At 33.9% G+C, this 16,843-nt stretch overlaps 2 protein-coding genes across 5 annotated transcripts in view; one reads left to right on the forward strand and one right to left on the reverse strand.

Annotated features, from left to right (window-relative positions):
* The window catches only part of LYSMD3 (LysM domain containing 3), a 7,859-nt gene extending 1,051 nt beyond the window's left edge, over positions 1–6,808 (forward strand). Inside the window, exons 2-3 of the mRNA XM_006081220.3 lie at positions 2,003–2,268; positions 4,753–6,808. Of these exons, the coding sequence (XP_006081282.1) occupies positions 2,014–2,268; positions 4,753–5,418 (921 nt within the window). The 5' untranslated portion in view covers positions 2,003–2,013 and the 3' untranslated portion in view covers positions 5,419–6,808. The remainder of the gene's footprint in view (positions 1–2,002; positions 2,269–4,752) is intronic.
* POLR3G (RNA polymerase III subunit G) overlaps positions 738–16,843 on the reverse strand; it is a 45,526-nt gene continuing 29,420 nt past the window's right edge. For 3 of the 4 annotated variants that reach the window (XR_002828077.1, XR_002828080.1, XR_002828079.1), the window contains exons 7-9: positions 16,243–16,389; positions 11,888–12,059; positions 738–992 (exon numbers count right to left, since the gene is read on the reverse strand). Coding sequence is in view for 1 of the 4 variants with exons in the window: in XM_006081222.3 (XP_006081284.1) it covers positions 11,973–12,059; positions 16,243–16,389 (234 nt within the window). In the remaining 3 variants the exon portion in view is untranslated. Of the gene's footprint in view, positions 993–9,740; positions 12,060–16,242; positions 16,390–16,843 lie in introns of those variants that run through there. The other variant, XM_006081222.3, reaches the window with a different exon arrangement.

A 16,843-nucleotide genomic window follows, 5' to 3' on the forward strand; every position in this document is an offset into this window, starting at 1 on the left:
GAGGTTGATATAAACATCTAAAATGGTTTTTGGGCATCCATCAGTGACTTTTAGCTGTATGTACTAAGCCATTGTGGGGTGCAAAATATGAGGTAGAAAAATTCTAACAGGTGGCATAACTGGGACAGTATAGCCATGTTTAAGCTGCGGTATATTAAGTGGTTATTAACTTTTTAAAGTCATGAACACCTTTTGAGAATACGGAAATCATAAATACTTTCCCTAGAAAAATATGCACACATATAAAATGTGCCTATGAATCAGGATTCACAGGCATTCCCTAGATTAAAGACACAGGATAGAAAATACTTGATTAAATAAATGGAAATAAAATAATTATTTAAGGTGAAAGTGAGATATTCTTTCAGCTTTTTGAATATTAAAGCATCCCTAGTTTATTATGGTGCTAAAACAAGATGAATCACTTTGTTACTTGTTCAAATTCCTTGAAAGAATTGATCAGGCCTTCAAAATTGCTTTTGAGATGCAAAATGTGGGGAGCTTTCTTTCTTTGGTAGCTGTCAGGAGTCCCAGTGACCGGCAGGTAATCAATAATGTAGCACCTGGAGGAACAGGTGAAATAATCTACTTAATATATAACTATTAGTTATGTTATCTGAATGGAAACCTTTGAGTTTTTAAAGCATTTTGTTGCCATAGAGCAGGGTCAGAAACTGGTTTTCAAGGGTTGGGTTCAATTATATGAAATTGTTCCAAAAAATCTGTAAGTATGTGCCTACATAGAAAGTATAATTTATTGTCATCCAAACTTCACAGACTTTTGGAGTTTGTGTTTTCTGATTTATTTTTTTTTCATTTTCTTTTGGTACTTGTTCATAATATTCACAAGTGAACTAAGTCCTTCTTTTTGAGACATCATTTTGCCTTGGCTTTTATGACATACGGTTTCTTTCTCCTCTGAACACTCCTTTCCATGTTCTTTGCATGTTGATTGTCCTTCACCAGGGTATTAAATGCAGCCGTTCTTCAAGCTAAAATGGGAATGTGGAATTAGTTTGTTCTCATATATTTCATTTTTAATGAGAATAGATCAACTTGATGAAGGTGAGTTGAGAGTGAGTGTGCAGTAAAGCAAAAATAATTTATTGATACATGTTTTTAGCTTAGGCCAAAACATAAGCATTCAGTCTTACAGTGCCTTTTCTGAAAAGCTTCCAGAGAAGAAAAATCCCTGGTCAAGAGCAAAATCATGACCTATGTAGAAGTCACCTACTGTAGTAAATATAAAAAATGATGTCAGCATGATCCAAGGAGGTAGGTAGATAGTACAAAAGATATTTCAACCCCACATGAACTTAAAGTGCAGAGCAAGCCAAAAAGTTTTGGGTTTATAAAAGTATTTGTGTATGTACCTATAAAACATTGTGTGTGTGTGTGTGTGTGTGTGTGTGTATACACATACATACATATATATATTCTCACATGTTTTTAAGATAATATAAAAGTTATTTTATTCTCATACTCAAAATAAGGGGAACTTAATTTTTTTACCTAAAAAAATGATTATAGCAATTTTTTCTTGTTAGCCAGGCCAGTGTTGCTCAGTGGTTGAGCATCAACCCATGAACCATGTGGTCACTGGTTTGATTCCTGGTCAGGGCACATGCCCGGGGTTGTGGGCTCGATTCCCTGAAGGGCCCGTGTAGGAGGCAGTTAATCCATGTTTCTATCTCTCTACCCCTCTCCCTTTCTCTCTGAAAAATCAATAAAAAACATCTTTTTTAAAAAAGAAAGAAAATATAATCACCTTACATGTTTTGTGATATATGGTCTAAAGAATGGATTACTTCTTCATCCCATACCATTGTCTCCACTGCCAAATATATTCACTGTACTTCGTCAGGTGTAAAACTTGAACTTAGATTTAAAAATAACTAAAACCATTCTTTTAAAAAAAACACCGAAGTGTCCTGAATGTATGATTCATGTAAAGCCAGTCAAATGGATCAGCTATATTTTAAACTTTGCTTTCTCCCCCCAGGTTTTGACATTATGGCAGGGAGGCATCAGAATCGCAGCTTTCCTCTTCCAGGAATTCTTTCCAGTGGTCAAGTGTATACATTTGGAAATTGTACAGAGAGTGATGTTTTGGAGGAGGATGCTGAAGTATATGAGCTTCGATCCAGAGGAAAAGAGAAAATCCGAAGAAGTACATCAAGAGATAGACTAGATGACATTATAGTATTAACAAAAGATATACAGGAAGGAGATACTTTAAATGCAATAGCCCTCCAATACTGTTGTACGGTAAGTTTTGATTTTGCAATAGCAGTCCAAAATAAATTATTTGTTCATAACACAAATTGAAATAAATTCTGTGCCTATTTTGCTCCTCCTCCCCTTTTCTTCTTTCCATACAAATCTGTATCCTGTTGGTGGATGTTAACTTTTTAAATTTTTAAGTGAATACTTGATTTTCTTGTTATTCCTAAATCCATGCTTCTATTTTCAGTACTGAGTAACACCCAAATATGTTATCTTTTTCTCCTTATCCAAGTAATAAGAGAATGTAAAATCATATAAGGAAGTTTTTCCTTGCCCCAGTTTCCTGAGATAGCACATTGTGTATCTTTTCATACCTTTTTTCTGCTTTTAAGAATACATATATATAAAATTCATGGGAGGTTGGTGGTTTTTGTGTTTTTAAAATTGGTTTATAACATGCCTGTTACTCTGCAAGTTGCTTTTGCCTTTTTCACTTCTTAGTTTATCATGGATATTCCCTCATAGATCTAACTCGTTATTTTATATATATAATTTTCCATAGTATGGATGTACCATAATTATTAAGCCATTCTCATACTCATGGGTAGTCAGGATTTTCGCTGAGTTTTCTATTGTGCTGTACATATCTTTACAACTATATCTTTAAATTGAGGTACTTTTATTTCTGTAGAATAGATTTCCAAAAGTGGGATTGATAAAGGAAAAGTATATTTCTTATTTTAGTAGATACTAAACTAGTTTAAACCCATTTTATATCTGTGTCATTTCAATCTTGCATCTTTAGCATGAAATCTGTTTTCATGTAAACACACTGATAGGGAAACTGTTTAGAACATTGGTTTTCAAACTTTTTGTTCTCATATGTCCAATAGAATTTTGAAATGTATGTACCTCGCACATTTATTTTTAATTTAAATTCTTTATTGTTTAAAGTATTACATGTCTCCTTTTTCCCCCACAGACCTCTCCCCAGCCACGCCGCCCGCCCCCCAGTACCTTGTACATTTTAAAGTGAACTTCTTAAATACTTCCTAATAACTTAAAATAGCTATTACAAAGATATCATTTCTATAAAGTCAGTATTGATATTTAAAAATAAGACTGTTGGAATAGTTTTGAAATGTATGCATGGAATTCTAAATATTAATTTAGGATTTGCTACCTGAAATTATTCATGTAAAATATAGATATACATGCTTTTTTATAAGTATGAAATTTCATATCAGTTTTTTCTCTTTGATTAATATTTTCATCCTCACCCCCAAAATTTTTCAAAATGTAAATTATTGCTATACTTGCAAACATTTTATGATTACCTGTCATAGTTACCTGAAATAGAAACACACACATACAGGATGTCCCCCCCAAAAATGTGTACACACTTTCATAGCTGATAGTTGGTGAGTTGTATGAGTTCTTTGTATATTTTGGATATTATCCCCTTGTCAGAGCTTTTGTTTGCAAATAACATTGCCCATTTGGTTAGTTGTCTTTTTGTTTTGTTGGTTATTTAATCTTTTGGTTTTGTTGGTTGTTGATGTAAGAAAAAACAATCTTGAGGTAGTCAAATGACAAAGACCCTTTATCTTTACTGTCTCTCATCTCCTCTTTACTCTTCAATCCTCTCCCTGCTCCCACACACATACACTTCAACGGAGATGATTTTTCCCACAAGAAATTCTGTCTTCATTGGACTTGATCAGTAATCTGCCATTGATCCAGTTCACCACTCCCTCCTAAAAACTCTCTTTGTTTGACCTGGATACTGCAAGTTTCGATTTTCCTGTTACTGATATTTAAGAATAGCTGATATTTACATAACATACTATATACCACTTTTCTAAATGTTCTTTCATTGATTAATCTTTACAACAACCTTATATGGTAAGTAGTAGTATCACTGTCATTTTACATGTGGAAACTGGATTTCAGAGAGGTTAAACACCTTGCCCCAAATCATACAGCTGGAAAGTGTCAGAGCAATCGTTCAAACCCAGAGAGTCCATGCCTTTAATAACCACCCTCATCTATTACTTTCCTGGTCACTCTTAATCTCCTTTATGGATTTCTCTTACTCAACATACCTCTCAAATGTTGGCGTTCCTTAGGGGTCTTTCCTATGTTACCTTTTACTCCTGTCTTTTTCTAGTGAATCCATCCTACTCTTGTTGCCATTTTGCTGGTAAACCACAAATATATATCTCTAGTTGAGATCATTCATCTGCATTTCAGACATATATGCTGGAATCTACTTAAATAGCTGACATCAGGCTGTTAAACATGGGAGATAGTAAAAAGTTAGTTGGTGATTCCCTAAGACTGGTAGATCATAAGTTGTGTAGAACTGTTATCCACAAATAAAATACAATCTCTCTGGGTATGATAACTTACTACTACTAATAATTAAGCAACTCTTTTAATAAGTGGGATGAATGATTATTGCTACCTCTATTTTGATTTAGAATTCAATTGAATGTTTTGTTTTGTTTTGTTTTGTTTTAACAGGTAGCAGATATCAAGAGGGTCAACAATCTCATCAGTGATCAAGACTTTTTTGCCCTTAGGTCTGTCAAAATTCCAGTAAAAAAGTTTAGTTCATTGACTGAAACACTTTATCCTCCAAAAGGAAGACAGGCTTCACGTCCTTCATCTGTTGAATACGTTCCAGAGCAACAGGAAATTTTGTCACTTAATGATTCTCTTTCTTCCAGTGAGTCAGCTGGTAGCTTTTTAAAAGAAGTAGACCGAGACATAGAACAATTAGTAAAATGTACAGACACCAAAAGAGAGAACCTTAATGAGGTGGTGTCTGCCTTAACAGCACAACAGATACGTTTTGAACCTGATAACAAAAACATTCAACGCAAGGATCCTTATTATGGAGCAGACTGGGGAATAGGATGGTGGGCAGCTGTAGTGATAATGCTGATAGTGGGTATAATAACGCCAGTATTTTATTTGCTCTATTATGAAATTTTAGCTAAAGTGGATGTTAGTCACCATTCAACAGTGGATTCTACACATTTGCATTCAGGAGTCACACCCCCATCACAGCCGAGAGAAATGGAAAATGGAATTGCTCCAACTAAAGGAATACCATTTGGCCAACAAGATGATCATAAACTGCATAGTCACAATTCTCAGTCTCCTGATGCTCAACACAAAACATAGCAATTAGCTTGTAATTACCGTGTTTATGGTCACAGGTTCATCTGGAATATGGTGAATCAGTTATATTCAATAACCACTTCAAAAGCAGAAATTAGGAAGATTGAAGATGCTTTTGTTTTTCAGGGTTTTTTTGAGCCATTTACAAATGGATTGAGTATAAAATTCCTGCAGTTGTTAGTTGTTGATATTGAGAACAGTAAATTTATATGTTGTATCAATGTTTAAAGCAAAAATGTTATGTGTCCAGGAAGTTCTTAACTTGGAAAACATTTTTCTTATTCAAGACCAGTTATGTTTAAATTTTATTTAAATAATTAAGGTTATTAATGTTTATTAAGTAGAATAATGATAGCACCAGATATCTGCAACTGAAGAAAATTTACTACTGTGAACCATCAAAATATTTAGTTGCAAAAGTTTATAAAATTATTTATGATAGCACATACTTACTACTCTATTTTAAAACTTTTGAAAACAAGTGAAGCATTTATGCTATGAAGACGTAAGTAGACACAGAAGTAGGAAAGCGATGTGTGATGTCTGTAATAGAGGCTAAGATAGAAATTAAATATTTTTAAGCCCTAAAATAATGTGTTATGGTTGAGAAGTTGCCAATTGGTCACTAGAACACTGGATTAGGTAAAAAACCTAAAGTGATCCTTGTCTCTTAAAAAGAGTGCTGCCTCCGCTTTTGATTTTTAAGTCATTATATTGGCCTGATATTTGAAGCACTTTTGCAATTCTTTGAAAAGTGTTATACTTGTATAGGTTAGCATAATTTAGAAAGTAATTTCCTACATACTGTGATAAGATGTTGCTGTGTTATATACGGTAACATGCCTTAATTACATTTAATGCCTTATAAAAATATGTAAGCTAATATTTTTAGAATTAAAAGGCATTATTTCAGATGGTCCAGTGGGATTCATTACATAGGCTGTATAAATTTGCCTCCACTTTCACTATCAAGCACAAATTAATGGGGTCAAAACAAGTTTTCACTGTCTGCCTCTGATGTCTGTTGCAGAAAATGGTTCATTAAGCAAAAGCAAGAGTAAAGACACCTTTGGCATTAGCAATAACAGACACATTGCTTTATTTGTTGATACCTTAAACTTTTTCAAAGAGAAAAATGTTCAACTTAAATCTTTTTTCCCCTTGAACTATAGCATGAAATTGAGAAACAGAAGCCAAAAGTGTATGGGGCCACTTTTTAAAATCTGCTATGGATCTGCCAGATAAACATTTGCATACTGATTTCATACAGTTTTTTAAAGTATGTGTTTTTTAAAAATGTAACTAAAATGATTCATTAGAAGCAAGAGTTGGTGGAATCTGGATTGCCTGTTTTATGTATAATAAAGTATGTACCTTAAGATCTGTAATACAACCTCATTTTCTGGGCATTATTTCCTAATTTTAATGTTTCAGCTTTTTGACCACTTTGTATTTCAAACTCTAATCTTGATACAAAGTGGTGTAAATAAGCATATGTGGTAAATAGGATTTCATGTATCTTCAGCAGCAAAGTGTAAAAAGACAGGACAAAGATGTGAAGTAACAAAGCCTTTGCACATGTTTGCGGACCTTAGATAATGACCAAAAAGTGTTAATGTGGAAATTGTAGCAAATTGATTCTTTGAGTAACTTTAGTTTAAAATGTAAAAAATTATTTTAATGTGCCTTGGGCATCTTGAGAAGAGGAGTGTGATCTTTGTAATTTATGCTCAATGTTAACTTGGTCAGTTTACATTGTATTTATTAAGCCTGCTGAAAAATCAAGTTTTAGGGAAGAAAATACCAATATTTTGAGGTAGAATGGATTAGATGTCCTTTGAAGAACTTTGTTTACATCAAAGTGATGAAATTAAGGAAAGTCAGTGATTCCTTTTTGCTAGTGGTACTTTGAGATTGTGATAGAGAGATCTGGTTCCCAGGATAAGTTATTTTTAAAGTAGTGAGGTGTACTGTGTATTTATTAGTGTCCTATTCCTTGAAGCACACATTATACCTGAATTATATATTTTTAATTGAATATAATTTGAATTATAATTCTGTTATATATAGAATTATAGATTCTAATTGTGTCATTTTTAAAAGAAAAAATTCCTAAACATTTAGTAGAGAATAATTTAGCTTTTAAAAAGTACTAATATACCTCAAAACTTGTAGCAAATGCAGATTACTTTGTAAAACTTAATAAAATAAGAAAAATTGTGAATTTTAATTGTGTTGAAACCCTTATTTGAATTTACTTTGAGGTTTCACAGAATATATATATATATATACATATATATATATATATATACATACATATATATATATATATATATATGAAAGTAACAACTGTGTGAATCATTGCATTTGGTTCACTTAAAAAATGAGTTACAAGTGAAGAAAACTCAAGGAGGAGAGTGTTTTTTTTTTTAAGTTGGTACCAATGGTTAAGATTGTTTTGAACTAACGAATGCTGTTTAAGGAAATTTGATAGAGTCTGCTGGACACATTAAGAATTAGAAGACTGCAATGTTAAATTAATTTATCCAGAGGACTTTTTGTTTTCTAAAGCTTTTTCTTTTTCTGGATTCTACTTGCTGTTCAGTGGCCTGAAGAGTTCTTTCAGTGAACCATAATAGTTCATTGCTTAACAATTCTTTTTAAAGGTATCTACTTCTAAAATTACCTACTTGGGAATATGAAGGATATTGCTGGAGTTTTAGAAATATGAAGCAAGGATTCAAAGTGCTATAGGGTTAAGATGGAGTTTTTAGAAGTATTTAAATGGCGCTTTGTGATGGGAATCATTTGCAATTACAACAATGTTGCTCAGGAAGTTAGTATTTTCTAAGTATGTGCATATTGCACTGTTAGATCATAGAAATATCTGAATGCAATATTTAATTCTTTATATATGCAAACACTATAAGTCTTTTGTATAATGTATTTTATACAAATGCAAAATGGAATTGTAGAGCATTATTAGTATGTACATTTGTAAAACTGGTTTTTAAAACTTTTTGCCCCTTTTCATATTTTAAAAAGATCTTAAAAATAAAGTTTCTATTTTATTATTCAATCTAAAATGGAAGCTGGTGAATTTAATTGAATAAAGCAAACCTTTTTTCCTCTTTCAAACTAGTTGATATAAAGACACCATGCACTATGTATCCTGGCCGGTGTGGCTTGGTGGTTGAGTGTCAACCCATGAATCAGGAGGTCAGGGCACATGCCTGGGTTGCAGCCTTAATCCCTAATAGGGGTTGTACAGGAGGCAGGCAAAACGGTGATTCTCATTCATGTTTCTCCCTCTCCCTTTCTCTGAAATCAATTAAAAACAAACAAACACCCCAAAACACTATGTTAGATCGAATTGCCAAAGGTTTACTAATTCAAATTTCTCCCTTGTTATACTGAAAATTCACTGGATTACTTATAGGATGTAAATGAAATAAAACGAATTTCAGATGAATGTTCTTTGAGGGATCTTGGATCTCATGGAAGAAGACCTCATAAAGCAGGGTCCAGAACTTAGTGAGTTGTAGCTCAGTCATATAATAATATGCTCTACTTATGTGTAAATTTAATTATGAAACAACCTTTATACTTAATTTTTTAAAATTATCTACGTTAGCAAAAGAATTGAAGTTCTTTGGAGTTTTTATTTAATGGAGGGGTTTATGTAATCCTTTTAGCATTTTTACTATAATCTTGCTCTTAAAACTGTAATATCTTTTTTTAATAAAAAAAATGTTTTTATTAACTCCAGGACTTCTACCCATATTAAGGGCAAACCACAGACACTACATTTGAGGTAGTAGGGAAGGAAGGTTAATATCCTCTGAATTTGTTAGCATTCTCTTGTATGCAGTGTTCGTCAGTCCATGAAGCCAATGATCACACTAATATTACACTGGCTGCCAAATCTCTTAATTTGTTATCATGACTGTAATTACCTTGAGTTTCCTGTTGATTTGTGCAAGAATATTTGATACTGGCATCCCTGAGTTATTGTACCAGATAAAATCTGTATTAATAGCCTTAACCGGTTTGGCTCAGTGGATAGAGCGTTAGCTGCGGACTCAAGGATCCCAGGTTTGATTCCGGTCAAGGGCATGTACCTTGGTTGCGGGCACATCCCCAGTAGGGAGTGTGCAGGAGGCAGCTGATCGATGTTTCTCTCTCATCGATGTTTCTGGCTCTCTATCCCTCTCCCTTCCTCTCTGTAAAAAATCAATAAAAAAAATATATTTAAAATCTGTATTAATAAATTAGCTTTCCCTATCAAATATATTTAAGTAGGTTCAAAATAAAACAGGACACAATTTTGTTTTGTATGAATTTAACATGTAAACAAATACAGAATAATAAGCACTAAAGCAACAAAACAATATTTGCTTGTTAGCAATTTTAAAGACACTTCACCAACAAGTACTTTTTTATATATAAGATGCTATCTCTGCATTAAAGTTTACCTTCCTATGGAATAACTTCACAGTCTGAGATTTTAAGCTATAAAAACAAGGTTCATGCTGGCAAAGGAACCTGCAAACATTCTGCCTGTTCTCTTCTTTTCCAAAGGAGACAGACAATGCACTTGGGGAGATGGCTGGGGCTTCCCAAAGCAAACCCCTGCCCAAAGGGCTGTCGTACCACCCGCAGGACTAGAATGTTGAAGACAGATGAAAGCTGGGGAGAAAAATAGCTGTATCTTTGGTGTATCTGCCCTATTCAAGCAGTTATCTGTAGATTTACAATAAAGCAAGCACACAGAAGCACAGAGATAAGCTTTATAAATTAAATGATATTAAGTTAAGATACTAAGGAAGTGAGAGAATAAAACACATGTTAATTATTAATCCTAAATGACTGCCCATTACAACTAAAACTTTAAGTGGGGTTTCTACTCTAAGTACAATCAATTGCTGCTTTAAAGTAGACTTATTCATGTTTTCCATTTAAAATCTTTAAAATTTTTTATAAGTTTCTTTAAAGAAATACTTCACATATGAACAACATAAGCACTGGACTAATAACGGTCCTCACCCATCTTGAATTATCTGAGGAAGCATTACAATGGAAAGTGATCTTTTTCCTGAGAAAGCCATTTTACAAAATGGCACAAGACAATATAAATTTTCCCCACCAGAATACAAGATGGAAAGTCAGATAACAATATATCTTGTGAGGAAAACATGTTTGTTTCTCAAAACAGTGTTTTCAATCACTTTACAAGCTATAATTTTTTAGAGGGCCAGACACATTTAAATAAAGAGATTATTTCTAGATACTAAGAGAATGAGTACATATGGTAAGGTCTGGTTGGTCTTTAAGCAGTTCTTATAGAAAACTGTTTACAGAAAATTAAGCTGAATTTCAAGGTTGAGTTTAATGGTAAGGGTAGAAATAGAGTCCAGGATTCCGATTCTCAGGTTAGAGGGTAATGGGTGATATCTTCCCAAAAGGGAAAAATAAACATTTCTTTTGGTAGGTAATACTAATAATTTTTGAAATATATAATATGACTTCCCTTCAAAATCTTTGGCATTTGTGAGTCTTTAGAGGCTAAGGTTTTTAGGTATTCCCCCTCATTCTCACTATAAAAAGTCAGGGGAGCTAGTTTTTAATTAAGACAAAAGATTAATCTTAATTTCAAAGTGACCTGAGTTTTATTCTGCACTGTTATATAAACCAATTGGATGGCTTTGAAATATAAGAGGCCATCATGCCGCGCAGGTTGCACACATGCATTCTGCAGTGAGATTTATGTGACTAGAATTTACCCCACACTTTTGTAAAGTACAAATTTAAATGTCTAATTTTTCATAAGCCCAATTATTTGAAATATCAAAGTTATTACAGTGAGATGATGATTATTTCACATATTGTGTGGTATGAAGTTACCAAATTCAAGTATACTTAATATTCCTCCCAAGTCTTTGCACTGGCTGAGATGTAAGCTATAAAATTTATATAGCTCTGACATACTTTTCTCTGTGTATATTTTTTATCACAAACTTCTAATCTCATATGCAATTTTAAGAACTCAGGTAGGTTTATGGAGTCATCATATAGTAGCATAGAACATACCATGTAAAAGTAAAATTATTTTCAAGTATTTTGTTTTTAAAGTGCTCCATGTGCAGTATTAAATCAACTTTCAGGTTACAGAAACCCATTATGATGGCAAGTAATAGTTTTATAAAAGATCAGAAAGCAGTTAAATAAAAATAATTTTTTCAAGTATGAATATATAGATTAAAAGATGCAAAAACTCTTTAGGCACATTCTAATCCAAATAATACCAAAAATAAAATTTTCACTTGAATACGTAAGAGGGATAAAGAGGCGCTGAGAAGGAATGTCAGAGTGTCAGAGACTAATTGGTAAAGTAACTAGTGTGTAAACTCAAAATGGTACTGAGTATTTTGGTAACAAATATTGTCAATAAAACAGAAACAAAAATACTTACTCATTCCTTATCAGAAATAAGGAAATAAATCTGTCCAAATGCTCAGAAGCTGTATCATAGAAATATTTTTTGGGAAACTTCATAGCTAATAGGTTGCTTCATCCATGTTGTCATCACTGTCTACGATAAAATCATCTCCGTTGTCAAAGTATGAATTAATGTAGTCATTTTCCTAAGTGAAACAATAGATTCCTCAGTAAACATTAAAATGAATGAGTAGTAACATTATTATTAAGAAACATATGTAGGCTGTCCCTTTAAGTTTACAAATACCAAATTTAGGTAATAAAATACATCAGGCTTATGCTATGCCATCTGCTTAGAAAACACATTAGTTTTCACTCGCATCTACCTGTGCTGCTTTCTTCAAGACCACCACCTCCTATATTCTCAGGCATCAACTAAGAGAACATGAAGGGATGCCTATTACACTTTAGTAGGATGACACATTTAATTCATTACACCTCAATGGTATGTGGTTAGCTAAAACACTGAGCACTTATTTAAAGAAAATGTACAGACACTTAAGAAACAGCCAATTTTTACATTAACCTTAGACTACACTAGAACTAAGGTTTTCAGTCACAATGCACAACTGAGCAAAAGCAGAGGGAGTTTTGCTTCAAATCAAAAAGACCTCAAGAAACCAAATCAAAACTAGAGGATGCTATAATACATTCCATCTACAGCAACTCAATTTCCATTAGGTCAAGAGGGATTAGCCCCCAGGAATATTCCACTTCTTATGGCTAAGATTATTACCCATATAAGTGACTTAAGATAACTCTATGCTTTCTATCAAAAATTCAAAAATTCTCAACAAACAAGTGCTGGTGAGGATGTGGAGAAAACTCTAGGACAATGCTGTTGGGAATGCAGACTGGTACAGCCACTGTGGAACACAGTATGGCAGTTCCTCAAAAAATTAAAAATGGAACTGCCATTTGACCCAACAATCCCACTTCTGGGAATATATCCTAAGAATCCTGAAACACCAATCAGAAAGAATATATGCACCTATGTTCATAGTAAGCATTATTTACAATAGCTCAGATTTGGAAACAGCCAAGTGCCCATCAGGAAATGAGTGGATAAAAAAAAACATGTGTTAGATTTACACAGTGGAATACTATGCAGCTATAAAAAAAGAAGGAGCTCTTATCTTTTGAGACAGCATGGATGGACCTGGAGATGATTATGCTAAGCTAGTTAGAAAAACACAAATAGCACATGGTCTCACTTATATGTGGAATCTAATGAACAAAATAAACTAAGGAACAAAACAGTTCCAGAGGTATGGATGCATGGAACAGAATAACAGATCTCAGTGGTGGTTGGGAGTGTGTGAGGGGATGGGAAGAGATTAACCAAAAAACATATATGCATATATGCATAATCCATGGAAACAGACAATAGCATGGGGAAGGCCTGGGGTGGGGCGGGGTTGGGTGGAGGGAGGCAAAAAGAGAGAAAATGGGAGACATCTATAATACTGTGAACAATAAAAAAATAATATTTTATTTCTGAATATAAAAGTAACGCATGACTATATTATACAACACTTTTAAATGTAAAGATTAAAAGAAATTTAAGAAAATTACTAACCAACTGCAATGTGTGGACTGTATTTGGATTTTGATTGGAATAATTTTTTGAGACAATCTAAAAAATTTGAACAATGGCTTAATATTTGATATTAAGGAATTATATTTCATGCGTTAGGAATAATACTGATACTATAACATTGTTAAAGAGTTCCTATTTTTGAGTACATACTGAAATATTTATGGATCAAATGATACAATGCCTAGGATTTGCTTTATAATAATCCAAGGCAGATGGGTTTTGAAGTGGGGGGACAGGAACGGACTTGGTGGGAGAATGACTGAAAGATCAGCAATACAGTGATCATTGTTAAAGTTGGGCTGTTATTTTAAGTCACTAGATTTTTGCACATGATTGAAATCAACCACAATAAAAAATTAATGTCCACATCTCTACTGTCTACAGTAGGAATTAGGACAGTAAGAAATAGGGACTATTCCCAAAAGAAAGTCTCCTGGATATCATCTTATTTAGTATCTCCATGGTGGAATTTTATATATAAACTAGAGGCCCAGTGCACGAAAATTTATGCACTCGGGGGAGGGGGGATGTCCCTCAGCCCAGCCTGTGCCCTCTCACAGTCCGGGACCCTTCAGGGGATGTCCACCTGCCAGCTTAGGCCCGCTTCCCTAGGAAAGCGGGCCTAAGCCATCAGTCAGACATCCTTAGCGCTGTGGAGGCTTGCAGCTGTCAGCCAGGCTTGTGGCTGACCGGAGCTGCCCCTGTGGGAGCGCACTGACCACCAGCAGGCAGGTCCTACGTTGAGCATCTGCCCCCTGGTGGTCAGTGCACATCATAGCGACCACTTGTTCCGCCTTTAGGGTCAATTTGCATATTACCCTTTTATTATATAGGATTTATATAAATAATGCAAGAAAGGTAACTTGTATTATTCAGATATATATTTCATTACTCTGTCTTTCCTAAATACTATAAGTTTCTGTATCTGGCTAAGACCTTTACCATTTCCAGGAAGTTGGCTTGGCTTCTCTAGTGCCAAGTAATCCAACAATGTTTGGAAACTGGCTGAAGCCTGAAGCCAATGTATGGAGGAGGCATGGCATGGCTGAGAGATTGAAAATATGGAAAGGGAAATGATATAAGGCATAAGGTCTCAATAAAGGGCAGTACAATTAGCTCTAAACAGGATGAAGGACATTTCTTTTTCCATTGATAAAAAAGAGAAGGAGGAGGTAAGATAGTTTGAAGACAGAGGAAATGAAATAAGAGTTTTCTCTTGATGGTTTTATTTTCTGTATGAAGGTGGATGCTATATCTGCTAAAAGTGAAAAAAAAGGTAGTCAAGAAGAGGAATTAAGAAGAAAGATTATCTAAAATACTTGCAATGGAGAGCTGACTTGACAAGAGAAACAGAAAATGTGTTAGCCAGCCCAATGGGACTAGTGTTTTTTTTTAGGGCCATCAGTTTTTATGATTTTTCAGAAAAGCTCAACAGGCAGATTTGGAAGGAAAAGGAGGGAGACAATGTAATTGATCAAGTTTGCTTTGGTCTTGAGTATGTTCTGGGAGACCAAGGGATAAGAGCAATAGCAGCAAAGAAGTTGAAGGGTGAGCAAGGGCTCCTTAGGGAATAAAGACAGGGAACCAATAAAGTAGAGATAGAGGATTAGAGGGTTTGGTAGTTTTAATCATGTCAGTTCGGAAACAAAGTGAATGACCTGGAAAGAAAACTGGAGACAAATGTGATATGTTTAATTTAAAAATGTTTAGAGTTAAAATTTATCTGGAAGAATAAACAAACAATACTCAGAAAAATCCTGAAAAAGGGTAACATACCCTAAAAATATTAGAAGATTTTAGTCATTAGAACAACGATGGTTCAGAAATAGAAAAATGGAATAGAGTCCAGAAATGTCTCTAAGTAGATGTGGAACTCTAACAGTTGAAAAAGGAGAATTTTAAATCAATGAAGAAAGCAAATTATTTCATAAATGAGGTTACCAGCTGGCTAGCTATCTGGAAACAGGTAAAAATAGATCCGTATCTCTCCTTTTACACAAATATAAATTTCAAAAGAATATGAAATTTAAGCAAAATAATTAAAGCAAATAATAAAGATTTCATAGTTGGAAGAGTTTCAGGGGAAGACTCAGTGTGGTGTGAGAAGCTGAAATGGAGTGAAGACAAAGATCATAGGAAAGGAGAAAAAACTCTCAGCCTAAGGTTACTGCATGTGGTCTCTACAAGTCCCAACGAGGCATGACCAACAAAGTTACCCTGCTCAAAAACATATGGAATGATTCCAGCTTATTTTGAAATATACCATGTTTCTCAAAGTTGGAAATCTAAAATCCAAAACACTCACTCCTGACTCAGTCAGATAACTGAGGTTGGATTATAAATGTTTTCCTAGTGTCTACATGCATTGTGTGGTATAGGGATTTCCCCCTCAGACCTACACAACTAAGTCCTTAACTGCTGTTTTACTAGTAAAATTTTATGTCAATAAATTTTAATTAAATCAATCTTACCTATGTCCTTAACTGGTGGACTTCCACTTACAAAGTTGCCTATCATTTTATTTTTAACTCCTATATTCAATTTGGCATCATTATAACAACAATGCTATAAAAATTCTTTTGATAGAAAGGAATTGATGCCAGTGATAAAAATATGTCTCTGGTTCCCATCAACTTGGTGCTCATTTTCATCTATGCCATATATCTGATTCCTTATTGGATAATTCTTAACCTTAATTACTTTGTTATCCTTACAAAATAGACCATTACCTCTTCTTGCTCTTCTTCATCATATTCCTCTTGTTCTGCAGCATCATCTTCCTCCTCCTCCTCATCTTCCTTACTTTTCTCCTTGCTTCCTTCTTTTTCTTCATTTTCCTCATCTGATTTTTCACCATCACCTCTTTTTTCCAATTCCTGTTATAAATGAACTTAATTAACGTTTTTTGGTAACCCAATAGACTTTGACATCCCTGCTCAGCCTCAAGAGAACACTGTCACCTATCACCTTATTCTAATTCTCCCTTACCAACACCTCCTGGGCATCATATAGGAAATTGTGAGTTAACCCAAGAAAGGAGGAACTCATTGTCTTATCATGACACTAGAGTTTTCTTTTATTTCATTACTTCATAATTGGGTCCCAGGTGATGCTGGGGGATCAGCTCTATACACAGTGCTTTATTTTTGTGATTTTTATCATACCTCAGTCAAAAATATTGAATTGACTCAGTTTATGGAGAACTTTCAGAATGTTCTTTTGTTTCCTTCTAACATAGAAGGAGAAAAGAGAATGTAATGGTACTATTTCCAAATGTCTATGTTTTAGTTTATAAGTGAAATTATTTAAAACAATATCAAGCCATTTTGG

Source organism: Myotis lucifugus, unplaced genomic scaffold (genome assembly GCF_000147115.1).
Source record: "Myotis lucifugus unplaced genomic scaffold, Myoluc2.0 scaffold_0, whole genome shotgun sequence".
Taxonomy (NCBI): Eukaryota; Metazoa; Chordata; class Mammalia; order Chiroptera; family Vespertilionidae; genus Myotis; species Myotis lucifugus.